This window comes from Procambarus clarkii, chromosome 55 (genome assembly GCF_040958095.1).
Source record: "Procambarus clarkii isolate CNS0578487 chromosome 55, FALCON_Pclarkii_2.0, whole genome shotgun sequence".
Taxonomy (NCBI): domain Eukaryota; kingdom Metazoa; phylum Arthropoda; class Malacostraca; order Decapoda; family Cambaridae; genus Procambarus; species Procambarus clarkii.
Genome location: NC_091204.1, coordinates 16211668 through 16231667, shown reverse-complemented (window position 1 = coordinate 16231667; position 20000 = coordinate 16211668). Strand labels below are relative to the sequence as shown.

Below are 20000 nucleotides of genomic sequence, written 5' to 3'. Positions count from 1 at the left end.
GGAATAATTATGTTCTTATTACCGCCCCCGGCTATTTAATTATTATTGCAGACAATGTTTTTTGTCTTTACTTTTGTTTTTATGTTTAAATTCTGGCACACTTTTTTTTTCAGGGATATTCCTGCGTTGGCCCTAAGCCTCTGGCTCTCTCTCTCTCTCTCTCTCTCTCTCTCTCTCTCTCTCTCTCTCTCTCTCTCTCTCTCTCTCTCTCTCTCTCTCTCTCTCTCTCTCTCTCTCTCTCTCTCTCTCGAGGAACCATTTTCCTTTATTATTTCTACTACATATATTTCTCTAACACACACAACACAGACAAGGGGGATCAAAGGTATTGTAAGTACCCAAATGAGCCACAGAGACAGAAAGAATTTTGTCAGTGTCAGGGTAGATAAGAAATGGAATCAATTGGGCAGTGTGGTGGAGGCAGACTCCATACACAGTTTCAAATGAATAAAGCTCAATAGGCTCAGGAATCTGTACATCAGTTGATTGAAGTCAAGTTGAGAGGCGGGACCAAAGAGCCAAAGCTCAACCCCCCCCCCCGCAAGCACAACTAGGTGAGTATACATAGGATGCAGCCCGTATCAGCTGTCTAGCTCACAGGTACCTATTTACTGCTAGGTGAGCAGTGGCATGATGTGTGTGTGTGTGTGGTAGGAGGGGGAATAGAGTGCATTCGCGTGGTCAGGAGGCATGGTCACCCCTACTTCACTCACTCCCTCACTGGTCAGGTGTGTATTTGGAGATCCCCAGGGAGCTTTGTCTCATATAAATACTTCCTGGCCACTCTTATTTAATACGTCGTGCGGGGAAGGGCCCTGGTGTGTGTGTGTGTACTCACCTAGTACTCACCTAGTTGTGTCTGCAGGATCGAGCATTGACTCTTGGATCCCGCCTTTCGAGCATCGGTTGTTTACAGCAATGACTCCGTTCCTGAAGTGCATTCCATTTTCCCACTACTCTCACGCTAAAAGAAAACTTCCTAACATCTCTGTGACTCATCTGAGCATCTGTGTGTGTGTGTACTCACCTAGTTGTACTCACCTAGTTGTGTTTGCGGGGGTTGAGCTCTGGCTCTTTGGTCCCGCCTCTCAACCGTCAATCAACAGGTGTACAGATTCCTGAGGTGTGTGTGTGTGTGTGTGTGTGTGTGTGTGTGTGTGTGTGTGTGTGTGTGTGTGTGTGTGTGTGTGTGTGTGTGTGTGTGTGTGTGTAGTCACCTAGTTGTGCTTGTGGGGGGGGGGGGGTGAGCTCTGGCTTTTTCGACCCGCCTCTCAACTGTCAATTAACTTTGTGGGTGTGTGTGGGGACAGGCCTTACTGTGTGTGTGTGTAATACGGAAAACAGGAGATGTTTTTTCACCCATAGGGTTATAAACCTATGGAAACGCCTACCCGACAATGCTAATGTCCATCCAGATCTCCCTGTAATTTGTCAGTCATCTTCGTTTTTAACTAGCCTTCTGTAATTGGAAAAGGTGTGTGGTGCATGTAACGAAGGACATGCCTTTCCCTATCCCATCCCACCATGGACGGGATAGGGCAAATAATGTCTTGATCTCGGGGGCGCTGTAATGTAGCAATGGAATTGAGTGTTTCTGTAGGGCCTAATGTAAGGGCCTATGTATTGGTCGTGGGCCAGCAGCCATCTGTCCAACCACCGCTGAAGCACCTAATCCCAGGCCGCAGTCATATACATTTCCTATTTTCATCCTTTTCGCAACATTCGTAAACAGGAATAGAGACGTGTGTGGGGGGGGGGGGGGGAGGGGAAAGAGGGCGTGGTGTGTGTGGAAGGGGGCGTGGTGTGTGTGTGGAAGGGGACGTGGTGTGTGTGGAAGGGGGCGTGGTGTGTGTGTGAAAGGGGGCGTGGTGTGTGTGTGGAAGGGGGCGTGGTGTGTGGAAAGGGGCGTGGTGTGTGTGGAAGGGGGCGTGGTGTGTGTGGAAGGGGGCGTGGTGTGTGTGGAAGGGGGCGTGGTGTGTGTGGAAGGGGGCGTGGTGTGTGTGTGGAAGGGGGCGTGGTGTGTGTGTGGAAGGGGGCGTGGTGTGTGTGTGGAAGGGGGCGTGGTGTGTGTGTGGAAGGGGGCGTGGTGTGTGTGTGGAAGGGGGCGTGGTGTGTGTGGAAGGGGGCGTGGGGTGTGTGTGTGTGTGTGGAAGGGGGCGTGGTGTGTGTGGAAGGGGGCGTGGTGTGTGTGGAAGGGGGCGTGGTGTGTGTGGAAGGGGGCGTGGTGCGTGTGTGGAAGGGGGCGTGGTGTGTGTGTGTGGAAGGGGCGTGGTGTGTGTGTGTGGAAGGGGGCGTGGTGTGTGTGTGTGGAAGGGGGCGTTGTGTGTGTGGAAGGGGGGCGTGGTGTGTGTGGAAGGGGGCGTGGTGTGTGAGGAAGGGGGCGTGGTGTGTGTGGAAGGGGGCGTGGTGTGTGAGGAAGGGGGCGTGGTGTGTGTGGAAGGGGGCGTGGTGTGTGAGGAAGGGGGCGTGGTGTGTGTGGAAGGGGGCGTGGTGTGTGTGGAAGGGGGCGTGGTGTGTGAGGAAGGGGGCGTGGTGTGTGTGGAAAGGGGCGTGGTGTGTGTGATAACAAGGAGGTATGGTACGCGTGTGGGTACTCACCTAGTTGTGCTTGCGGAGGTTGAGCTCTGGCTCTTTGGTCGAAGTAGTGTGGCAGTGGTGGTGTGGTTGAGTCAGGTGTGGCAGCAGCAGCAGCAGCAGCACGCTCACCACCAGTGTGGTGATGGTGATGGAGCCCGTGAAGCGGGTGTGGCCCTTGTCCACCTTACCTCCCGCACCATACACCGTGACTCACCATACATAGTGACTCACCATACACAGTGACTCACCTCTCCACAAACGCCTGCACTGTAGCCCTTCACGGTTCGTCTTAGCCCTTACAAATCTCTTAAAGCTAAAATTCACACTTTTAATATTAAATCAAAAATATACAGTAGAGAATAATTAATAATATATATATATATATATATATATATATATATATATATATATATATATATATATATATATATATATAAATTATATATAAATTAACTATCAATTTGAGAACTATCAAGGAGTTCTCCATGTATACCTTGGAGAGGCTCTATACACCTCCCTGTAGTGGCTCCATACACCTCCCTGTAGAGGCTCTATACATCTCCCTGTAGAGGCTCCATACACCTCCCTGTAGAGGCTCTATACACGTCCCTATAGAGGCTCTATACATCATACACTGTGCTGTAGAGTAAGACGAGGCATCTCAACTATTCCATCAGTTGGGTTCCCGCTGGCTTCCTTAACTACCAACTAATATATAATTAAATGGATTATGTTCTTTCCATATATTTTTATTTAATTCTGAGGCATATCCTTTTTAATTAGCGCATATAAAAATGGAGAGATAATTGTGAATTTAATTAATGTAATGGACCTCAGGTGAATCAATATGGGTGACTCGTGACTCAAGTCAATGACTCCGCACCGACAATTGCTGTTGTCTGGGCTGTAATGTTCCACCAGACTGTGGGTGCTGGCAGGAGCTTCCCGAGACAGTATTTGGTTTGTCATGACCGTGTATCATGAACACGTGATACAGCCTCATGTGTCTCGATCGTGGAGCATCTGGCGACCTTGGTGAATAAGTGGTTGATGAAGTATTCTTAACCTGTGGAGTACCTGTACTCGATTTCTAGAGGTTTCCAGGTTCCCAAGCTTGTCTTGTAATAATCTGGGGGCCAGATTCACGAAAGCACTTACGAACCTGTACATTTTTTCTCAATCTTTGGCGGCTTTGTTTACAATTATTAAACAGTTAATGAGCTCCGAAGCACCAGGAGGCTATTTATAACAATAACAACAGTTGATTGGCAAGTTTTCATGCTTGCAAGGAGGACCTTCTGCTACTGGCTGTTGTAGATGAGCTTTGTTGAGATGTGCGAGTTGTTTTGGTTGTTGTTGTTGTTATAGATTCAGCTACTCGGAACAAGTTCCAAGTAGCACGGGCTATGGCGAGCCCGTAACTTACCTGGCACAGGAGCGGGGCAAGTAGAAGAGAGTTTTTTTGGTGATGGCGTTTTTGATGTACTCTAGACTGGGTTGGATTCTTTCATGGATCACTGGATGACGAGTTGCTAATTTAGCAGTTTCATCGGCTTTCTCATTTAATGGGATTCCAACATGGGATGGAACCCAGTTTAGGGTTATGTTTAGTTCTTTGCCTTAAGCTACTGCTCCTAGATACTTTTTTTTTATTATTATTTTCTACCACAGACGTGGCTATAGATTTACAATGCTAACCAGCATATATACATTTTCTTCTGTCCTTCATGGACAGGGTTAGAGATGTGTTAAACATATAGTTCAAGGGTTTATTGAACAATCAACCACAGAAGGTGATTCGGTACTTTTAAAATGCTAAGCTAACCTAACCTAGATACTAACTAATACTAACCTAACCTCCTAGATACTAACCTAACCTCCTAGATACTAAATGGTGGTAATTATTTCTAGGTGTTTCCAGTGTTGACTTGTGTTATATATCCAGTGGTTGATGTGGCCATGTATACTGCCAAGTGATTGACGTGGTTAATGTCTTCACAGAGTTAACAAGTGTTCACTGTTGAGAGATTCGTTACCTGACATTACTTGCCACAAGTAACGATGTCACATTACCTGGTGACGTCTGGATCTAGTTCTAGTTAATTTTATTACAGGCAGGTAGGCTGTTCCTCGCCTGTGTCACCATGTTGGGTAATGCCTGCCTAGCACGGTATCCATGCAAATGAGATTCTAGAATTCATGCTCAGTATATCATTTATATTTGACTAGTTTGGCCAAATTTGAAGGAGAAAGTTTGATTAAAAAGGAACAAAATCCACGGTTCCACATTTCTGAGCTTACTTAACCTTGATATCTGGCAGTAATCCCTTTGTTTACTAACTCACCAAGAGTCAGGTGTGTGGCTGTAAATGGTCGTCTGACTGGCACCCATTTTACCCGACGGTCCCTCGTAACAAACATGTGATATTATACACAGTTGCCGAGATGACTGTGTGTGTGTGTGTGTTTGGCAAGCTTCTCCAGTGTACGTGAGGGTGTTGGCAAGGCTGACACACTCTCACACTCACACTCTCACACTCTCTCTCACACACACACACACACACACACAAAGAGCCAGAGCTCAACCCCCGCAAGCACAATTAGGTGAGTACACACACACACACACACACACACACACACAAGTGTACACGTACACGTGTTTACCCTTAAGCTTCCCCTCACCCACCTGTTTCACAGTCCACCCACTCATCACCTTGCCCACCCACCCGCCAGCCCACCACAACGCTGTTTACCTCGTACGAGAAATAATTGTACAATAATTCTTACAAGAAGGAGCAATTTAGTTCAAATATTACCAGCATGAAATACTACTTATCTCAGAAACACTTTACTCTGACAAGCCTCACGTTGTGTTGAATGGAACTCGAATATATTGTGATTTTATGAAACGTAAACAATGCTCATCACTTGCTATAATAAGACAAATTGATATCATAAAGCTGTGTTTGGCTGATCAAATGATGGATACAGTTTATTGAAGATGAAAGGTAAAATGGATTGCTCGATTGTTGTATTAAGTAGGTTTGTTTATTTTAAAACTGGCTTTGTTTATGTGGTGTCCACCTGTTAGGAACAGGTAAATTCTGCTGTTGGGGATTTTTTTTTGTGGGTAAGCGCAAAATGTGTCCCTCTCTGAGCCTTGCCGACCCTGACCATGCACAATTTTCCACCTATTTTTCACGGCACGAGGATGCCAGCGTGGAGCAGGCGAGGCAGGTAACAAGAGGCAGTCATGCAGGCCCACCACCACTATCCTCACTCCTCCTACCACCACCACCACCACCACTAACCGCACTCCTACCACCACCACCACCACCACTAACCGCACTCCTACCACCACCACCACCACCACCACCACTCCCACCACCCTCACCCCTACCATCATCACCCCCACCACCACTACCCCTACCACCACCACCACCACTACCCCTACCACTCCCACCCCTCACCCCCACCATTATCACCCCTACCACCACTACCTCCACCCCCACCACCACCACCCCCACCACCTCCACCCCCACCACCTCCACAACCACCCCCACCACCCCCACCACCACTATAACACCACCCCCACCACCACCATCCCCACCACCACCACCACCCCCACCCCCTCCACCACCACCACCCCCACCACCACCATCCCCACCACCACCACCACCCCCACCCCCTCCACCACCACCACCCCCACCACCACCACGATCAATTTATCAATATGTCCTCGGCACTGAGGCCAAAAAGTCCAGTTCTCCATTGTTGAAGCTGCTGGTTCTTCCCCTCCCTCCCTCCCCCCTTCTGCCCACAGGAACCCCATCCCCCAGGTCACCCCCTCGTAACCCCCTCCCCACAGTAAGAACCCCATTATTCTCCAGGCCCTTACTATGGGCTCTCCAGGCCCTTACTATGGGCAGGGGGTTACAAGATATTGTAACCTCGTTATCCCCCCCCCCCCCCTCACAAAGCCTCACCTTGCTGGGGCTTCAATCTCCTAACGACAAAAACGGTCTTGACTATCAGGGGGAATGCAGTTACGATTCATTCGCAGTTCATTCACGCTGACATTCATATTCACATTCACGAAGCAGTTACGCAAGCACTTACGATCGTGTACAACTTTCCTCGATCTTTGATGGCTTTGGTTACATTTATTAAACAATTTACAAGCATGAAAACTTCCCAATCAACTGTTGTTATTGTTATAAACAGCCTCCTGGTCCTTCGGAGCTCATTAACTGTTTAATAATTATAAATAAAGTCGCTAAAAATTGAGAAAAGATGTACAGGTTCGTAAGTGCTTGCGTAACTGCTTCGTGAATCAGGCCCCAGAGCCACATGCTCCTCATACACCAGCATGTGCCTGAGTCATGCTTGCTGCTCTCTTCGTGTATTTCTGTCTTATAAAGGTAAAATAAAAGCCATGCATTCGCTTTCTAGTTTAAGCGACCTGACAAGTACAGTGTCACGGGGTTTTATTCTGCTGTCTCGGCACATTGCCAATATTAAAGGACGATTTTAGAGAACTTTAGGAATTTTACAAAAGGCTTCTGTACATTGATCATATATGTTCGTGTAGGAATGTTTATATATGTGCGTGTAGGAATGTTTATATATGTTCGTGTAGGAATGTTTATATATGTGCGTGCGTAAGACTTCATGTATTTTCTTGCTTGTAAGTCACTGTTGGTCTACATTCTATACCAACACACTACAAATAGCTTTTACATTAATTTGTATAATTCTTCTCCGTTTCTTAGCTCTACATACGGGACTCTACGCCGCCTATCACTTGACCTTAATTGACACTCATCTTGACCTGGACCTTCAAACGAGCCTCAGGTTTGGTGGCCAGAGTGGCGCCATTTCTTAGTAACCGCTGGAGAACTCAACCCACACTGCCTGACTCCTGGGTGCCGACCCCTGGCACTATGAGACGTACATCAGGGGCCAGATGACCATGGCCTCTCTCTAAACCTCAGAAATGACATCGCATTTGACGTAATTTCCCCAGACTTTATACATGACAGTGGGGAATGGTCAACGAAGGTCCAGCTGGTGGGATCGCAAGCGCTCATCGCGGGCCGAAGTCTTCTGGCGCCAACGCACAGACCATCGCTCAAGGTAATGTTCCTCCAGCACCTGTTTGTAGCGGCTCTCGAGCAATACCAGCATTATCCTCACTTTAATAAGAGACTATCAAAATCCTCAGATTAGGCAAAATTGTAATTAATTTTGTCAATAAAGATGTTAATAATAATAAAAGGCTCTCGAGCTACGCTCCGCGGAGCTCCATGAGCATGTCTAAGATTTTGTTTCTATGGATAAGTTTTGTCATTCTTCTAAAATATATTTTAGGTTAAAGTTTTATCCATGTGCATATATTCATGATGTTTGATCTTCCCAGTGTTTCTTGTCATTCATCACTCTTCCATTTCTTATTCAATCTCTTATTAATGGTCAATATTCAACTGGAATTGAAAACAAGGAGCCAAGCGTGTATGTAAACCTAGTCTTGGAGTTATATTCACGTGTCAGTATACTATCATAGCGTCTCTCCCGCCATCACACTCACCAGACCTTCTAGTACATCGTACCTGGCGAGGAGAACCTCGTACCTGCCGTCCTCTCTTATTGTACCTGGGAGTTGACGCTCTTCACGCGTAGGATATTTCAAACATTTACTGACCAATATTACTGGTATCCTCGAGATGCAAATATGTTCTTCTTGGGACTGAGAAGTGTCTACAACTACACTGATGTCGGTGTGTAGTTGTTGTCGGTTGTAACTCCCGGTGCCTCTAAGGGTGAGACACACTACCACCAAGCCACCGGTCATGAAGCAGATGGCCAAGTTTTGACCTTGCTTGTAAAGCCGCTGTAACTCTCCCAAGCTTGACCAAGCGCGCACACACAGCCTTGCATGACTTGCCTTCCCCAACCACCTAATTTGGTACGACGTCCTCCGGTAGCAGGGCATCTGTTATGAGGTAAATTGTGGTCACCAGCATGACCTGAATATCCACATTAAAAAGAGATTGCGAGTGACCTCATTTTTGGAGCCTTGTGCGTTCTATTTCTGGAACACTGTTTTGGCTTGAATTATATCCTAGGAGCTCCTAACACACGGTCAGTAGGTGGACACCTGGTCAGTAGGCGGACACCTGGTCAGTAGGCGAACACCTGGTCAGTAGGCGAACACCTGGTCAGTAGGCGGACACCTGGTCAGTAGGTGGACACCTGGTCAGTAGGTGGACACCTGGTCAGTAGGTGGACACCTGGTCAGTAGGTGGACACCTGGTCAGTAGGTGGACACCTGGTCAGTAGGTGGACACCTGGTCAGTAGGTGGACACCTGGTCAGTAGGTGGACACCTGGTCAGTAGGTGGACACCTGGTCAGTAGGTGGACACCTGGTCAGTAGGTGGACACCTGGTCAGTAGGTGGACACCTGGTCAGTAGGTGGATACCTGGTCAGTAGGTGGACACCTGGTCAGTAGGTGGATACCTGGTCAGTAGACGGACGCCTGGTCAGTAGGCGGACACACAGGTCACATATGGTAGCACACATTCCATGTCTTGGGAGATATATTCCATAACTCAATTCACCATTAATTTCATCGTTAAAAGAGTAAATGTTTTCTCAGCGTTTGGGATTAATATTTGTCGTTCAGTTATATATGTTCTTGTTTGTGTTCTCGTGTTCACTGTAAGTGCTTGAGTTGTGAGCGTGTGTCCTTGTAGAACAATGGGTATATATCTTTTATGTAGTAAAGATTGCCCCTCTGAGTATCAAATATATAACACGTACTAACTTCTAAAGAACTAATATTCATTAATCTTCCATCAGTGGTCTCTCTTCACACAAAAAGTCTCCATTCACACAAAAGTCTAAAGCCCTGTAAAGATCTACGGGTACACAGTTAACCGTATTGACGTGGGTGGCATATCTTATCCATAAAACTGATAAGTAGTGTTTTTAGCACCCCCTCAGACACCCCCTCAGACACCCTATTGTTGTGGTGTTAGTGCGACTGGAGCGTAATTTTTTGGTCAGCTCTTTATTGCTTTCCGGCGTCACAGATGAAAAGCAATTGTTTATGAGATGGCTACGATAACACTACCAGCAAATGTTGTCCAGTTGAGAGAATAGAGGCTGCAGTGCAGGTGGTGTCTCCCACAACATACAGAGGCATAATGCTGGCAGCTGAGCCTATAAAGAGCGCTAAAAATAGCCGAGGCAGGTTCCATGTGAGACTCCAGCTACTCCCCCTCCCCACCATTGGTTCCTCCTGTGATAGCCTCCAGGAACCCTGTGTCCAGGCCCGTCCCCCCAATGGCTTCTCCTCTCACAAGTTATGTCTCACTTGTACATTATCATCCCCGGCTAATGGCTGTCAAGCTTCACCTGCCAGCTTAGCGATAATGGCTCAACCCGCGACTGTTCAACCTCCAGCTGATCCTTGGACGAGAGAGTAAGGCAGTCTTCAGGAGAAACCTCAAAGTCAGTACGACTATATGGCACTTGGAAAGAGTATGAGGATAAGAAACTGGGATAAGATAGAGAGAAGAGATGGTACCCAACCACTTGTAAGATCGGAAATGGAACGCTTGCAAGGAGTGAGCTCGTCGTTCTAACGACCAAAGTGGCTAATCTACCAACCAAAGTGGTTGATATACCAACCAAAGTGGTTGATATACCGACCAAAGTGGTTAATCTACCAACCAAAGTGGTTGATATACCGACCAAAGTGGTTGATATACCGACCAAAGTGGTTGATATACCGACCAAAGTGGTTGATATACCGACCAAAGTGGTTGATATACCGACCAAAGTGGTTGACTTGTCGAGAAGGAAACAGAGTGACGAAGTTCATCCCAGAAATAAGTCCACTCTCGCAGCAGTCGACTTATTTCCGAGGGCTTGGATTACATCCAAGTACTGAGGGCCACAGTACTCACATCACTACAAACCGGACAGGACAAGGCTGATCTCACCGAGGGGCTTTAAAATACTGAACGAGTTGGAGGATATTATTAATGCAGACCACTTCTTTAAGAGGGGTCATTACAGCACACTAAGGGGGGGGGGCAACACTTCATCATCTGCCAGATATCATCACCACCGCCAGATGTCTCATCACAATCATCACCACTACTGTAATGATCATCACCATCACTACTGTAATTACAATTACCATCACCACCACAATTAACCACCACAATTAACTACCAATACTAAAACAAACACTACCATCCTCTCTGCAGTACTCGCCCCACACCCCTCTGGCTGCCTCATCCCCTCTGCAGTACTCATCCCACACCCCTCTGGCTGACTCATCCCCTCTGCAGTACTCATAACCTCATCTAGCTGACTCATCACCTCTGCAGTACTCATAACCTCCTCTAGCTGACTCATCACCTCTGCAGTACTCATAACCTCCTCTAGCTGACTCATCACCTCTGCAGTACTCATAACCTCCTCTAGCTGACTTATCACCTCTGCAGTACTCATAACCTCCTCTAGCTGACTCATCTCCTCTGCAGTACTCATAACCCCCTCTAGCTGACTCATCTCCTCTGCAGTACTCATAACCCCCTCTAGCTGACTCATCTCCTCTGCAGTACTCATAACCCCCTCTAGCTGACTCATCCCCTCTGCAGTACTCATAACCCCCTCTAGCTGACTCATCTCCTCTGCAGTACTCATAACCCCCTCTAGCTGACTCATCTCCTCTGCAGTACTCATAACCCCCTCTAGCTGACTCATCTCCTCTGCAGTACTCATAACCCCCTCTAGCTGACTCATCCCCTCTGCAGTACTCATAACCCCCTCTAGCTGACTCATCTCCTCTGCAGTACTCATAACCCCCTCTAGCTGACTCATCTCCTCTGCAGTACTCATAACCCCCTCTAGCTGACTCATCCCCTCTGCAGTACTCATAACCCCCTCTAGCTGACTCATCACCTCTGCAGTACTCATAACCTCCTCTAGCTGACTCATCTCCTCTGCAGTACTCATAACCCCCTCTAGCTGACTCATCTCCTCTGCAGTACTCATAACCCCCTCTAGCTGACTCATCTCCTCTGCAGTACTCATAACCCCCTCTAGCTGACTCATCCCCTCTGCAGTAATCACCTTGCGCACCGCTCTATTAATTACATTCTGATTTCACATAAAAAAACAATTTATGAAGACCAACTTCACGCTCTTCTATATCTCGGTGAAGGTTAATCTTGCAATCCGTACTCTCAGCTAATAGGTCGCCTTAGTTACGTATGGTAACCAACGTTAGAAATGCAGCCTACAATGAAAAAGATACGACACAAATATCTACGTTTTCTATGCCTCGGTAGGAATAAGTTTTGAGATATAATTTATTTTGTTATTATATAATTCAAAGTTTTTGGATATAATTTAAAGTTTGTGGATATAATTTAAAGTTTTGCAAGTTCATGAACTTTGAGTGATGAGACAACGAGCTAGTAGGGAAGACAGCTGTAATTCTCGTCGTCTTAGTCTTGCGGAGAAGACTTCAAGACAAATGTAAGACATTGTCAGGGACATGGAGGCCTCTTCCTGTAAGAGGCGCCTCTATTATAATGACCAGTTGCTGTATATAGCTCGTGCCGGGATCACAAGCCCTCTTACATGTTAATGACTCATTACTAGTCACGTTAAGATCCGGGTCTCGTGACCTCAACCTGCCCTAGTTTGCCACACAACACACGCATTCTATAACATGTAAGATACCCTGGATACCCACGATGTTACCCTATAACAATGTAGGATAGCCGTCACCCGTCCGGACTACAGCAGCCGTCCAATGGCTGCTGTAGTCCATGGCTGCTGTAGGATTGCTGCTGTTCCATGGCTGCTGTAGGATTGCTGCTGTTCCATGGCTGCTGTAGGATTGCTGCTGTTCCATGGCTGCTGTAGGGATCTCAGGTGCAAGAGCCAGGGCCATTGACCTCAAAATCCTGGGTGTGTTGTGGCAGCCATAAGTGCTTCAGCAAACATGGCCTGACGCTGAAGATGGCGCGTGCCTCTTGGCATTCGTCGGCATACCAACTACCAGATTAGTAACTGCACTTCGGTACCGCTGAGGCAGATTTTCTATATCGCTGCCCCTGGCTTCACAACGTCAACAACAACGGCGGTAATTGGTCTATCTGACTGTAATCACACAATTAATCAGTCGCTGACCCCCGCTGACCGGCATGGTGTGTCATTTTGTCAATAAATGAGGGAAACTCATCATGCGAACTGGCTCAGTTGGCCGGGGTGAGAGAGGTCCTGGGGAGCGTGTGAGGTGATCTAAGGTAAGTGGAAGGCCGGGTCTAAGAGGTCTAAGAAGTGTCGATGAGGGAGAAAGTAAATGCACATTCGTACACTTACAAAGAACAAACGATGTTTAACACGATATTTTATGTTTAATATTTACAGCATCAAAATACTCATTGATGTTTCTTCATGAGATATTTCATGTGCGCCTCCGCTCTTGTGGTCGCGGTGGAGCGGCAAGACTGAGAGTTTAGGCTGATCGATATGTAATTGTGTGTGCTTTGTGGTGTGTGTGTGTGTGTACGTGTGCACGTATTCTTACCTAATATTGATTATGGGTAGGACACTCTTGGGTCCGCCTTCTAACAGTCGAGTACCTGGTGTATGTATTGACAGAGCCTCCACCACTTCCTTCTCTCAGTCCCTCCAAACCGAGAAAGGCATGGAGATCGACCCCGAACTTTGGCTTTGACATTAGCCATACATTCACAAATCACTTTGCAAAGTTTAGGAGCCTCGTCCCAAGCAGCTGGCCCCCCCCCCCCCAACCTCGACAAACAGACAGACGTTCTTTTTTACATAGGTTTAGTTCGTGGCAACATTCGTCTTTCAAGGCCTTCCATGTTTGGTGCCTTCTTTTGATAATTACTTACTCGTCTTTCAAGGCACTTCACTCAGTGTCGGGAGAGTTCTTCAGGAGTAAGTTGGTGATCTTCTTGCTCTGGTAATAACTGTGTCTTCTAGTTAATGTTGCGTTGATGTCAGCAATGTCTTTCAGGATTCTTTCCTTCGGCTTTTAACCGTTGAAAAGAAATTCCTGTAAAAATAATTGAATAGGTGGGAAAGGTTCTGTAGTGTTGATCGTATCATTAGAACTTCGCCATGCTTTTAATGATATATCTGTTAGAGTATCAGTTGTTGACGAGAAGTGTTCTCAGTTCCTCGTCAAGCTGCTTCCAGCTGGAGCTGTGTGGGAGGACCACTGACAGCTGTCAACAACGTACCTCTCACGGCTCTAACTACTACCATTACAACCTTCTGTGTAGATACTGCCTATTGTGACCATCGTCAATAGTTACGAATTCGTAGGTACTTTTAGATAGTAGTATACTGACTATAGTATACTAGTATACTATAGTCAGTATACTAGTATACTGAAGTATACTAGATATAGTATACTGAAGGCCACTAGAGACTGTGGCCTTCAGTTAAATTCCGGTTAACATTAGCATGCTTCAGCCGGCACGTGGAGTGGCGCACGATAGTATGTTAAAAATATTCATTTGGCGTGATGGTCTCTGGCCTGACGGTCTCTGGCCTGACGGTCTCTGACCTGACGGTCTCTGGCGTGACGGTCTCTGGCCTGACGGTCTCTGACCTGACGGTCTCTGGCGTGACGGTCTCTGACCTGACGGTCTCTGGCGTGACGGTCTCTGGCCTGACGGTCTCTGACCTGACGGTCTCTGGCGTGACGGTCTCTCGCGTGACGGTTTCTGACCTGACGGTCTCTGGCGTGACGGTCTCTGGCGTGACGGTCTCTGGCGTGACGGTCTCTGGCGTGACGGTCTCTGGCCTGACGGTCTCTGGCCTGACGGTCTCTGGCCTGACGATCTCTCGCGTGACCAGGTCCGTTACACAGTGAGGGAGAGCCCCGGACGCCTGCCCACAAATTTCACCCGTCGTAAGTCGAAGATGATGACGTGGCACAGGAAAATTATTTATGTATTTCATTCTTGGTAATCACATGCATTTTGTGGAGAGCTGGTGTGGAGGAGGAGCCCGGCCACTGGTGGAGAAGGAGCCCGGCCAGTGGTGGAGGAGGAGCCCGGCCACTGGTGGAGGAGGAGCCCGGCCAGTGGTGGAAGAAAGTAGTGGATTGTGTCTAGGTTACAGCAACTGCCCACCAGGTGGTGCTGGCACTGGTCTAACAGATAGGTGTTGGCTGGTTCACTGATTCGTGGCAATAAAGACAGATGGTCCACTGGTAGGTGGTCCAGGTGGTGGCACAGGCAGGTGGTGGTGATGTAGATGTATTCAGCTTTTACCCAACCACTTGGGATGAACGGTAGAGCGATGGTCACGCTTCATACAGGTCGGCGTTCAATCCCCCTGACCGTCCAAGTGGTTGGGCACTATTCCTTTCCCCCGTCCCATCCTAAACCCTTAGCCTCATATCCCTTCCAAGTGTTATATAGACGTAATGGCTTAGAACTTTCCCCTGATAATTACCATGACGTTACCTGGCGTGAGAGGTGTCCTGGGGTGAGGGAGGGAGGGAGGGAGTGTGCTCTAATGATCGCCAGGGAATGTGCCCTGCACGCTTACAACAAGGCCACAAATTCCTCTTTTTGTTATTTTTTTTACTTGAATGCACATTTTTAACTCTCATATATTACTGTTTGATGGGTAAAACTCTTTATTATATATTTAGCGCAAGACGAAAACACGTTTAAGAACGTTTTCCAGAATGCATGACATGGGAGAAAAATATGTGAGAAATATTGGGAGGAGAGTGATGTCTGTGGCACGTTCTAGTGCTGATGGGGGTTATTATGGCCACGAGGAGCAGCAAGTTGTCCATAACGCAGCCTTGTTGTGGTGAACAGTTACAGCCCCGCTCCTGTGCCAGGTAAGTCCACTACGGGCTCACCATAGCCTGTGCTACTTGCAACTTTTGTTCCCTGTAGCTCAATCTAAAACAACAACAACAACGAGTTGTGACGTTAGTGATGGGCATCATTCTGCTGCATGTGTCGCGCCACTCATCCACCTCCACCTCTTCTCTCTAATTCTCTTTCACCCATTTTGAATTGGAACTTTTTCCTGAAATCTAGCCGGGCCTTGTCGTGGGCCACGGAGCAAGAAGCTTACCTTAAGCTGCTCGTTTCTCGGCTGAGATCCTCCTTCAGGGAAGGATTACAACTTTACATAATAGTCTGTGTATGGAAGGAATGGATACGAATCCTGGCAGAGCCGATGATGGCGTTTGGCAACTTGGTTATAGGTGGCGGGTGAAGACAGTATTTGTGGTCGGGTAGTCAATAGTGGGTGAGGAGACGGAGGTGGGGGCGACTGGCTGATGCTTCCCGCTCGCCCTGGGCCGGCTCTGGCCTCCACACACGCCTCCCTCCTGGCCTCTCTCTCAGGTATACAGTGCTCGGTGTCAACAGCATGAGGAGCGCCACATTAAACAGTCTGACGCAGTTGGTGTTAGTGCCTGCAAGTGTCGGGGCGCGCACCGTCCCTAGCCAATGTGGCTGGGACCTCAGCCGGGAGCCATGTACGGGTCGGGTCTCCACCTAGCGTTCAGCCATGTCTGGCAACTGCAGGCAAGATACTTCCCTCTTAGGGGTAATTCTCCTTTGTTATTATCCTGCATGAAATGTTCTAGACTTGCCTAGACACGGGATCCCCCAAGACCCTGAGTGTCAAGGTATAGTTACAGGAGAATAAACTACTGCTGTATAAAAACAATTAAGACTTTAAGTTACTGCAGTAAACTTGAATCCTGTGGCTATATCAGCATTAGCGAGAAGCTTACACCGTACAGCCGTAGTCACGCTGGTAGCTGGAGTGGGAGTGCTCATGGCACGCTTAATGATCTCAGGGTGTCCTATTGGTTAGCACACTGGCCATGGCCCAGGTTTCATGGCACGCTTGTACGCCTCCCATAACACCTCTTGCTGCTCTGGCTCTTGGCTAACCTTTGATTTTCAAACAGTTTCTCCTGTCCTCCACGAGTAAGGTTATACAACAGATAGAATACATAAAGTGTAGTGAGCTATTGAGAACTCGACTACAGAAGGTGATTGACGTCCTGTTGGAAGGGCTAATTATAGTTGTAACTAACTCACATGTGTGAGTTAGTTACAACTAACCGGTTCCCGGACCCACCACCTACAGTGAGGTGGATCCGGGGACCCAGCATTAAACGTAAACATGGCAAAGAAAAACGAGTGAAAAAGTCACTGCATTGAACCAATGGTTATCAAAAGGCGGGGCTCAAGAGCTGATGCTCGACCCAGCAAGGTTAAGTGGGTACACCTGGGTACAGCGAGTACATGCCCGAGGGAAGATGATGGTAAGATCCTCTCACTGTAGCCAGGGTTCTATTCGCCAGTATCGCCCTGAATAATTAAAGTCTTTCGGAGTAATATAGAGCATAAGTATGGATTTTTTCCAGTAATTATAGAACATAATTTTAGGTCTTTTCCAGCAATCAAACAGCATAATTATAGGTATTTGTGTTGCAGCGTTACTAGTGATACTATCATATACATTATATATATATATATATATATATATATATATATATATATATATATATATATATATATTTTATATATATATATATATAATATATATATATGTCGTACCTAGTAGCCAGAACTCACTTTTCAGCCTACAATGCAAGGCCCGATTTGCCTAATAAGCCAAGTTTTCATGAATTAATATATTTTCTCTAATTTTTTTCTTATGAAATGATAAAGCAACCCATTTCATTATGTAAGCGGTCAATTTTTTTTATTGGAGTTAAAATTAACGTAGATATATGACCGAACCTAACCAACCCTACCTAACCTAACCTAACCTATCTTTATAGGTTAGGTTAGGTTAGGAAGCCGAAAAAGTTAGGTTAGGTTAGGTTAGGTAGGTTAGGTAGTCGAAAAGCAATTAATTCATGAAAACTTGGCTTATTAGGCAAATCGGGCCTTGCATAGTAGGCTCAGAAGTGAGTTCTGGCTACTAGGTACGACATATATATATATATATATATATATATATATATATATATATATATATATATATATATATATATATATAACTTGCCTAAAATACGCAAGTGAAGTTTTACAACTTTAGAACACTTTCCTATCAGGAGACTCGAACCCTAGCCAGCACAGAAGCCTCGCAGAAACTGGCATAGCAGATACACCGGTACGGTGTGCAGTGGGTTAAAGGCGTACCTGCTATGCCAGTTGCTGTGAGGCTTCTGTGCTGGTTAGGGTTCGAGTCTCCTGGAAAGTGTTCTAATGTATGCATGTGCGGAAAACCCCACAGAGAAATGGTAAAGGGAATGTTGAACGTTTCGGCGTGACGTTTTGAGTCTTCGTCAACAACAGATTTGAGGAAGAACGTTCAACATCCCCTTTCCCACTTCTCTGTGGGTTTTCCGCATACCAATGATCAGTGTTTCGTGATCGTGATTGCGGCTCTGGTGAGGTGATTGCTACCTAACTCTAGCTATTTGTTGTCTATCGGGGCCTGCTATCTTCCCCCTGGATCATTGGAGGACCATCAAACAATTGTATGCTCGTAGTCGAATTCACTTGAATGTTGATTATTGGTGTTGGTTTTCGAATGAACACGGACTTTAGTGCACGGCTCTTAATAGATCTACATGCTCCGACACACAGTTCCATGCCCTGGAACATGGGTCTTCTTGCCCTGATACTTCCTGGAACATGGGTCTTCTTGCACTGATACTTCCTGGAACATGGGTCTTGTACTGATACTTCCTGGAACATGGGTCTTCTTGCACTGATACTTCCTGGAACATGGGTCTTCTTGCACTGTTACTTCCTGGAACATGGGTCTTCTTGTACTGATACTTCCTGGAACATGGGTCTTCTTGCCCTGATACTTCCTAGAACATGGGTCTTCTTGTACTGATACTTCCTGGAACATGGGTCTTCTTGCACTGTTACTTCCTGGAACATGGGTCTTCTTGCCCTGATACTTCTTGGAACATGGGTCTTCTTGCACTGATATTTCCTGGAACATGGGTCTTCTTGCACTGTTACTTCCTGGAACATGGGTCTTCTTGCCCTGATACTTCTTGGAACATGGGTCTTCTTGCACTGATACTTCCTGGAACATGGGTCTTCTTGCACTGTTACTTCCTGGAACATGGGTCTTCTTGCACTGATACTTCCTGGAAGACAGATATTCTTGCTCTGATACTTCCTGGAACATGGGTCTTCTTGCACTGACACTTCCTGGACTATGTATGTGTTCTAAGATTATATAGAAACCTGCATAGATAATTTTGTCACTGCTTTTCTTAAACAATTCATAATATACAGCTGTTGCACATTCATCAGAATGGAGAGCTCTCGTCTCGTGATCCTGTTACTGACACCAAGTTACACGTAGAAGCAGGCAGTATATGTTGTCACTCCTGGCTTTATGTCTCGGGGAAAATTTTAGTAACCTCTGCGTCCTCCCCATCCCTGACATGGCCTGGGGAATGGTGCCCCACGATGTAATCCCTTCTTACGCCATGTGTTAAGGCGTGTCACTCTAGTCACAAGGGTGCTAGACAACCACCTCTCACGCAAGTCGGGTACTTCTCTTATATTTCATAGAGAAGAATAAAGAACTCCAACACCGTCCGGCTGCTGGAATATGTGTCAGGTAACCGGTAAAATTCTTAGATATTTTTCTCCCAGGTGAGAGCGAGAGGAACTTAGTGCCACTATTGAGTAAAACTCGAGGCACAAACCGGTGACAAGAAAGTCACTATGCACGGAAAACCATATGATTGTTGGACGTTACTCAGGCATCAGGAGAGTCCCATCAGCGGCTGCTGAAGCTGCCTCATGTTATAGCAATAAGGTACCGTCCTCCACCAGCGGCTGCACCACAACCGTTCTTGGGCTACAGGCTGCTGCGCCAAGAAGCGATTTTTTTATTGTTGCCGCCGAAGGTGACTAGTTTACTGTGCACCCCATACTTATCCTGTGAGCGGTAGCGCAAAAAAGCATTACAGAGGGCACAAAAGGTCTTTATCAGACCTCATCTTAGATTAAAGTGATACACCGTCCGAAGTATATATATATATATATATATATATATATATGTATATATATATATATATATATATATATATATATATATATATATATATATATATATATATATATATATATATATATATATATGTCGTACCTAGTAGCCAGAACGCACTTTTATGCCTACTATGCAAGGCCCGATTTGCCTAATAAGCCAAGTTTTCCTGAATTAATTGTTTTTCGACAACCTAACCTACCTAACCTAACCTAACCTAACTTTTTCGGCTACCTCACCTAACCTAACCTCTAACGATAGGTTAGGTTAGGTTAGGTA

At 46.5% G+C, this 20000-nt stretch overlaps 1 protein-coding gene across 4 annotated transcripts in view; it reads left to right on the top strand.

The window, feature by feature from the left end:
• The window catches only part of LOC123755288 (cytosolic carboxypeptidase 3), a 51128-nt gene that overhangs the window by 5765 nt on the left and 25363 nt on the right, over positions 1 to 20000 (top strand). The window contains exon 2 of one of the 4 annotated variants that reach the window (XM_045737761.2): positions 7350 to 7713. In XM_045737761.2, the coding sequence (XP_045593717.1) occupies positions 7626 to 7713 (88 nt within the window). In that variant the 5' untranslated portion in view covers positions 7350 to 7625. Of the gene's footprint in view, positions 1 to 7349; positions 7714 to 15912; positions 16224 to 20000 lie in introns of those variants that run through there. The other 3 variants (XM_045737779.2, XM_045737750.2, XM_045737769.2) reach the window with 3 other exon arrangements.